Raw genomic sequence first — 9,360 nt, forward strand, 5'->3', positions numbered from 1 at the left:
AAACTCGTCCCTCAGGGTTTCTTGCTTTCTTTTTCTTTTTCTTTTTCTTTTTTTTTTACACAAATTTAACTAAATTAATTTTGTTTTGATTATTTATAATCTTAATATCTTTTTGGTTCATGGATTTCGAAAAAAGTTTCAAAGGAATTTGAATGAAATTTCAATAAAATTGCTTTTAGTTGTCAAAATAAAATAAAAAGAATCCGAATTCTCTAAATTTTATTAAAATATACATTTAAAAAATTGATTTCATTATATATATAATTAATTCCCAACAGTAACTTTATGTTTTAGACTTTTGTCATATTTTTTTTTTCTTATTTTGAGATTTTTAGTTTCTAAGACCAATTATGAATACAAAAATTTTCTTTCTTGTCTTTTTGCCCCAAGAGTTGATAATTTCCACCTCCTGGCTGAGTCCTTTGATTTTTTCCTTTTTTTTGACCTCATTGTGTGTAGAAGAAAAAAAAATAGAAAACGATTTTTGCCACGCTTCTTTGCTCACTTTGATGTTTTTAGTCTCTAATGAATACTAAATTTCTTTTTTTACCTCATTGTGTGTAAAAGAAAAAAAAATTAGAAAACAATCGATAATTAACAAAAAGAAAAGGAATCAATCAGTCATAAAATCTGCATGTTACAATTTTCCAACACATTAAACTGTTTTAAACCCGCAACGTAGTGCAATGATTTTTACTAGTTTTTTCTTAAATGGAAAAGTTTTAAAATTTCATTTCCTTTTTATCAAAAAGAGAAAAAATATGTTTTTATTTCATCTTTATTTTACTCAAAATAAAAACATATTATCATCAATACTCTCACACACATTTATGCACTTGTATCTACCTCCACACACACACACAAAAACACACCACCTTCACCTCACACAAGCATCAGTACGCCTAAACCCACCCCACACCCACACACCAACCCATTTTAATATATGTTGTGAGATACATTTATAATATATTTTAAGATACATATACGAATGACCATTTTGAGTTCTTCTTTGTCACTCTAGGATGCATTGTAAGATACATTTGTAATACATCACATATTGTAATGATTGATGGTCTAAAATTTTATAGATTCTAACATTCTTAACTACAGGTTATCGTGGATCTTCATAAGTTATCCCCTTGAAAGGGTAATACTTATACATAATGTTCATAGCCATTACCATACATAGAAACTACAACATCCCAAAAATACTAGATAAAATGTTGTTTTTAGTTCAACCAAAACATTCATTCATTACTTTCAAAATAGTTGTAGTATCAAAAGTATTTCCAATAACATCATAGTGGCAACAAAATCATAAGTATGAAATCTCATGTGGATGTAAAGCAATCATACCAAACTCATCCTTTTGGAACCAGAAATACCTGAAATATTTAAACCGAAAAATCGTAAGCACAGAGCTTAATAAGTTCCCCAAAATACCACATATCATACATAACATAACGAGTCTATTTCAACCCCAAGAAAGTGTTATGGGCGAAATCATAGTCTTGCCCCTTCCATGGTCAAATCATGGGCTTTACTTGTATAAGTGTCAGGGACAGATCTTGGTCTTCCATACAATTGTCAAGGGGTAAATCTTGGTCTTACATGTAAATGTCAAGGGTTGAATCATGGTCTTCCATACAAATTCTAGTGGTCAAACCCTAGTGCTCCATGTAAGTATCATAAAGATAACTAGCATCTTAGTACACTGAGAGAACTCACCTCGCAACGTAGTCAAAAGCTAACCATCTTACACAGCGAAGAAATGAGTACTACACACTGTAAATTGAATCATACAAGGTAAACCCGTGGTCTAACTTCAAAAACTAGCATTTTACCAAAAGTTGAAATTGGTCACATTCAATGATCAAAGTCAATGCCAGTTGACCTTTACGTCGTAGTCATCCTTTGGCTACGTCGTGGGGCCTTCTCGATAAAACAGTCACGGTCGGGCTAGCCACCACGTCGTGAAAAACTAAACAGAAACAACTTAACGGATTAAGCTTTCATCCAATTAATCTAAGAGCTCCAAAGCTCATATCTAATTCCCCTTAAGGTCTATATGGATAAAGTTTCCAACTTTATCCATTAATACCACCCAATAAGCCAAAATCTCTAATCTTAAGCTCTTAATGGTTACACCGGTTGCATGGACACCACACAAAGTCATGCAATGCCACTTTCCAACCAAAACCAAGGTTTATAAGCTAGATAATGCACTAAAGTGCTCTAGAGTTCACCCAAACTCCAAAGACAAGAAGTTTGGGACTAAAAGACTCACAAAATGACCTAATATGAGATCTAAAGATATAATGGACAAGGTTGAGACTTTATACATCCTCAAGGTCAAAAACTAGATAAAGATGTTAGATCCAAGCCGAAGCCAAGCTCCCAAACCACAAGATAGACTCCTTCTCCTTCCAAGTTTTACAAAAATGGATTCAAACTCTCAAAACACACACAAAGAAGCTGAGGTTTGGGTGGGGGTCGTTCTCAGATGATGGAGGCTGCCAAATGAGGTAGTCCTAGGATTTGGTGCATATAAATAAGGCAATAATACCCAAATCCAAGGTTTTGAACCCCAACCGTTGTTACGTCGTGGACAAATCTTTGCCACATTGTGATGGTTCACAGATGCACGTTTTTGTAAGGTCCCAAAAATGCCAATAAAAATTTTCATTTTTTAAAACATAGAGTAATACAAATATTGGTTCCAAATCCAATCAATATAAATTGTATTTTCAAACATCAGAGTATATCAACAACAATCAATCTAATGCATACTCAGTGAACACAAGTATTCATACAGATCTATCAATCTAATACATGCTCAATATAACAACAATCATACCAAGATATAAAATCCAGTGGGTCGGCCTTGGTGCCTTCGACCCACAAGTATAATGAGGAAAACTTACCTCTCAGTCTGAAGAGATAGCTGAACATGACACTGCTTCGAATATTAGCTCTACAAGTCACCTGAACACCAAATATCGACCAGTCTCAAGTACAACTCAAAATACCCGAAATACCCCTAGGTCAAACTTGGTTAAAATCTTTGTCAAAATCAAAAGTCAGAGGAGTCAACTAAGTCAACTAAGCTGGGTATGTTGGGTATACTTAGCTTGTACGCAGGGCGTACTAGAGCCTTGACCAGATTACGAGTTGTTGACCGCGTATGCGCAACGTACCATTTGGTACGCCCAATGTACGCATCTGCCAACCACCTTCTCTAATAAGTACTTATTCCATTAAGCACTTTCGTCCAAAATCCAGATTTAGTCCTCAAATGATGTTCTTAATCATAAAGTTTCCAACTTTATGATCTTGCATGACTATAAAGTGTCGAATACCCAAAACACTAACTTCTTAACTCATTAAGACCTCATATTCAATGCATGGAAATAAACTAATAACCAAGATTGCATTTTTATGACCTTAGACACTCCAAAACGTTTGAAAAGGCAATCTATTTAATCCAGAGCATGCCATACTCAAGAACACCATTGTTTGGGGACAAAAACACATAATAACATCATACAACCTAGATCTAACCAAATAAGCATCAAGGTATCAACTTTATACCTTTTGGAGATAGAGGAGGGTGCAAAACTTCTAGATCCATTGCTGCTCCAAGCTTCCAAGATGTTATTTTTTCTTCTCCTTCCTCTATGAACACCAAAACACACACACCAATGGCTGATGAATATAGAGGTGGAGGTTGATGAATGAGGAGAGTTTAAAGAGTTAAGGATGTTTAAATAGGGTCAAAAACCTAAAAATTAAGGTTTTGAGTCACTAACTTTGAAGTTACAATTTAAGTCCTTGAAGTATTGATCTCTTGCTACATTTGGAATGCATAATTCTATGCAAATTATATATAAAAAATTGTTGAAGTAACTAATTGTTTTTTAGATCTATATGATGTATACTTTTTTCCCCTTCATCAAAAGATAATAACTTATTTTTTTTTATTTAAATCATATTATCTTACAATCATCCTAACCATCTTTTTATTAAAAGTAAAAAACAAAATAAAATTATGAATTATTCAAGTCACATTTTTTAAAATACAATATTATCCTAGATTGACAAAGATACCTTAGTGGGTGTTTGTGATAGCTTTTAAAAAAAGCTTGTTAAGTTTTTAGCTTTTTATAAAGCTAATAAGCTAAAAAAGTGTTTGTCTATATAAAAAACATTTTTTAAAACAACTTTTTGGATAGGAAAAAGTAAAGCTTTCAAAAAGCTGGAAAATTCTAGCTTTTTACCTTTTTAACCATTTACTCCTGAAAAAACAACTTTTCGTATCCAAACACTTATTAAAACTAGCTTTTCCTAAAAGCCATAAGCTAATAAGCACTTTTCTTAAAAATCACTTTTGACATAAAAAAGCTAACCCAAACATACCCTTAATATTGTTTAGTATTGAATTTTTAAAATTTTCTTATTTTATTAATCCATTTTCATTGTATATCTTATAAACTCGTGGTTTCCATGTGTCTCTTATAATGATCCATGTTATATGTAGATTGTTTGAGATTGTAAGTCAAATTCTATATAGGAATTTCAAAGTTATCATATCATTAAAATTGTGTTTTTAATCTTTTATATAACTTTTTTATATAATTTTTGTTTTTTTTAACTTCAAGGTTTCTGACGCAGGACATGTGGCGATTTATATATTAGTTTATATTAATTTATTTAATTAAAACTAGACATATATTGATATTATTTGAAAATCAAATCATTATCATTATCATTATATACTTATAAATGAAGCATTTTTCCTTGCACCACATTCATTTGAAACCCCTATCTATTTTTCTTTTCTTCACATTCATTTGAAACTTCCATGACTTTTCAATTTCTTTCTAATAATAATTATAATTTGGTTAATTAGGTTAAATAAATATCAAACCTAAAATGTAATCATATATAAACTAAATTTCAATATTAAAATAATATATTTACTTCTACTAATAAAGTTATGTTTTTTAACTTATAACATATTATACTTAATTGATTACTTTTAAAATATTGTTGGATGTAAACCATTATCATTTTAAAGATACAATTTTGGAACGATTTGTATAAATACTTAAATTAATAATTTAAATATAACATTACATGGTCAACTTAAATATAACTTTTAGTTTAACTTAAACAACCCAAAAAATATTTTCTAAATAGTTAAAAGTGATAAATTGTTGTGTCTTTCTAATAATGATTATAAGTTGGTTAATAAAGTTAAATAAACTAAATTTCAATTTTAAAATAATATTTTTGTTTTTACTTATAAAGTTATGTCTTTAACTTTTAACATATTATACTTAATTTATTATATTTAATATGATGTTAAATTTAAACCATTATCAGTTTAAAGCTATAAATTTTGAATAATTTGGACAAAATACTTAAATTGTGAGCATAAATATAAATGTCAACTTAAATATAAATTTCAGTTCCACTTAAAAAAAGTAAATAATATTTTGTAAATAGTTAAAATTAATAAATTATAGTGATAAATGTAAAAACTAAATTGTAATATCAAATTAACTTAAATATTTTGTAATTATATTTTTATAATCGTTAAAAAATTTCAAATAAGTAGCTTAAAATAAATTACAATAACAATAGTTAAAAAGAACTCTATATAAATGATTATATTGTTACCTTTAAAATAAAAAAATAATGTTTGATATTTTAAATATATAATGATAGTAATTAAAACATTAAGCAAATAAATTTTAAAAAAATTAGGTAACAATAATAACAACTATAAATAATATTAAACCATAAATTATACTTAATTTTATTCATGTGTAAGTCGCGGGTAGAAATCATTCAAACGATTGAGATTATATAGCTATAATAGATGTGTATATTATCATATAATTCAAAATAATCTATATATTATATCAATTTAGTATACGAATTATTATATCAAATTTAATAACAACGTTATTGTTATATTTAAAAAAAACATATATTTGTATATACTTCAACTATATAGGTGTTTCTGTGCATTATAATGTCAACTTAAATATAAATTTCAGTTCTACTAAAAAAACCAAATAATATTTTGTAAATAGTTAAAATTTATAAATTATAGTGATAAATTCAAAAAAACTAAATTGCAATCTCAATTTAACTAAAATATTTCCTAAATGAATTTTTATAATCGTTAACGTTTCCAAATAAGTAGCTTAAAATAATTTACAATAACAATAGTTAAAAATAACTCTATAAAAATGATTATATTGTTACCTTTAAAATCAAAAAGTAATGTTTGATGTTTTAAATAATTATAATGATAGAAATTAAAACATTACGCAAATAAAATTAAAAAAATTAATTAATAATAACAACTATAAATAACATTAAACCTTATATTATATTCAATTTTATCCATATGTAACTCACGGGTAGAAGTCATTCAAACGATTAAGATTATGAAGTTATAATAGATGTATATATTATCATATAATTCAAAATAATCAATATATTGTATGAATTTAGTATAAAAATTATTATATCAAATTTAACAACAATGTTATTGTTATATTTAAAAAGAAAACATATATTTGTAAAGATTTCAACTATATATGTGTTTCTGCGCAACGCGCGGATATTCGCCTAGTAAATAAATAATATGTTGATAAAATGGATAAAGAATAAATAGATTGGTGTTGCCACGTATGTAAAGAGGGGCAATATTGTAATTTAAAAACCGGAGCCTTTACTACTGCACAGGAAAGCATGGGCCCAGAGTGAGATTTTCTAATCACTTAACAGATTTTGAGAAAAGGGGAAAAGATTTTAGGGCTAGCAAGAACCATCGCAAGAACACCACAAGGCACAAGCTCTACAGCATTATTGCTTTAATGCAATTCTTCTTCTTCAGTATCTCCAGGTTCAAAATTCGAAGGTAAATCCCTCTCTTAAGCTCTCGCTCTGTTTAACGTACGAGAAAATCGACGAATATGTTATGTACAGCGCGGAATTGGTTCACTTCCTTTAAAACCCAGTTCGAACCCGATATTTGAACACCGTTTTCCGATCACCCATTTAATTTATCTGTTTTTGAACTTCTACTCATTTGGAGTTATTGGGGATTTGCGAAAGAGCTGATATCGATTACAATTATTATGGCCGATGATTCTCTAGCTGAAATCACTGAACAATCGCTTGCTTCTTTAACAGACCATCAGCAACCACCACTTGAATTGGTAGATTCTATTGATTTATCAAATCATTTAGTTATAGGGCAAGAATTCCCAGATGTCGAAACTTGCAGAAGAGCTTTAAAAGACATCGCCATATCTTTACACTTCGATCTCCGTATAGTCAAATCCGACCGTAGCCGTTTCATTGCCAAATGCTCAAAAGAAGGCTGTCCATGGCGTGTACACGTCGCCAAATGCCCAAACGTCCCCACATTTTCAATTCGCACCCTCCATTGGGAACACACATGTGAAGGTGTCAGAAACCTCCATCACCAACAAGCTTCAGTCGGTTGGGTTGCAAGATCAGTTGAATCACGAATCAGAAACAATCCACAGTACAAACCAAAAGAAATTTTACAAGACATTCGCGATCAACATGGTGTTGCAGTGTCATATATGCAAGCTTGGAGAGGAAAAGAAAGAAGCATGGCTGCTTTACATGGTACTTTTGAAGAAGGGTATCGTCTTCTACCTTTATACTGTGAACACATCCGAAAAACAAACCCGGGAAGCATAGCCTCAGTTTTTTCAACCGGACAAGATAATTGCTTTCAACGCCTGTTTATCTCCTATCGCGCATCAATAATCGGGTTTTTAAACTCATGTAGACCGCTTCTAGAACTCGATAGAGCCCATCTGAAAGGAAAATACTTGGGTACACTTATATGCGCCTCTGCTATCGATGCAGATGATGGTTTATTTCCTTTAGCTTTTGCGGTTGTTGATGTCGAAAGCGATGAAAACTACATGTGGTTCATGTCAGAGCTCCGGAAGCTTCTCGGGGTAAACACTGACAACATGCCTCGCCTGACGATCTTATCAGAACGCCAGCGAGGCATGGTGGAGGCGGTCGAGACGCATTTCCCGACCGCCTTCCATGGATTCTGCTTACGTTACGTAAGCGAAAACTTTCGCGACACGTTTAAAAATTCAAAACTTGTCAACATTTTTTGGAGCGCAGTGTATGCGCTCACACCCGTTGAATTCGAAAGCAAAATTTCCGAAATGTTGGAAGTTTCACAAGACGTGATTCTTTGGTTCCAAGATTTCCCGCCTCAGTTATGGGCGGTTGCGTACTTTGAGGGCGTCCGATATGGTCATTTCACATTGGGAGTTACCGAATTGTTGTACAATTGGGCTCTTGAAGGGCACGAACTCCCGATTGTTCAATTAATGGAACACATTCGTGTTCAATTAAGTTCGTGGTTTGAGAACCGAAGAAATATCGGGATTAGATGGAACTCGATTGTTGTTCCGTCTGCTGAACAGAAGATTCTAGAAGCGGTTTCTGATGCACGTTGTTATCAAGTTTTGCGTGCAAATGAAGTGGAATTTGAAGTTGTGTCAACTGAAAGGACAAATATTGTGGATATAAGAAGTCGGGTGTGTTCTTGTAGGAGGTGGCAACTTTACGGGCTGCCCTGTGCACATGCGGCGGCTGCCCTGATTTCGAGCGGGAAAAACGCGCATGTTTTTGCGGATCATTGTTTTAAGGTTGAAAGTTATCGGGAGACGTATTCACAGATGATTTATCCGATACCCGATAAAAGTGTTTGGAAAGAGGTTTGTGATGAGGGCGATTTCGTAATTCGACCACCGAAGACACGGAGGCCGCCCGGGCGGCCGAAAAAGAAGGTGGTTCGTATAGAGAGTTTGAAGAGACCAAAGAGGATTGTTCAATGTGGTCGTTGTCATATGTTGGGACACTCTCAAAAGAAGTGTGCGATGCCAGTTTGAGTTTGATAGTTTGTTTTTTGATTTTTGTTTTTCTTTTGTTGATGCTGTTTTGACAGTTGGCATAGAGTTGTGTATTTGTATGCTTAAAAAAGTTTCGTAATAATTCCGAATTTGCATTTATATGGCGTGTGGAACAAGGTATAATTAGTATTATTAATCCGTTGGTATCATACTATAGGAATTAAGTGGGGTATAGATTTAGACATTTAGTTATTGGGTCTTTCAAGTCGATAAATTTAATTTTTAAAAAGATATGACATTAGGATGATTGATAACAGTCATAACACTAAACAGGAATAAAGGATTTGCAAACAAAATACGATGAGAATTCAACAACTCTAAAACCAGATAAATTAATACCAGGCTTTTGAGTAGCGAAAATAAAATA

General features: G+C 31.6%; 1 protein-coding gene across 1 annotated transcript; it reads left to right on the plus strand.

Annotated features, from left to right (window-relative positions):
- The first annotated feature begins 6,794 nt into the window (after positions 1-6,794).
- Positions 6,795-9,092, plus strand: LOC145080642 (uncharacterized). The gene has a single exon (XM_079023186.1). It carries the CDS (start codon positions 7,158-7,160, stop codon positions 8,970-8,972), a length of 1,815 nt encoding a protein of 604 aa, XP_078879312.1. The 5' UTR covers positions 6,795-7,157; the 3' UTR covers positions 8,973-9,092.
- Positions 9,093-9,360: the final 268 nt, after the last annotated feature.

Source organism: Lactuca serriola, chromosome 1 (genome assembly GCF_051521515.1).
Source record: "Lactuca serriola cultivar US96UC23 chromosome 1, Lser_US96UC23_V15, whole genome shotgun sequence".
NCBI classification, from domain to species: domain Eukaryota; kingdom Viridiplantae; phylum Streptophyta; class Magnoliopsida; order Asterales; family Asteraceae; genus Lactuca; species Lactuca serriola.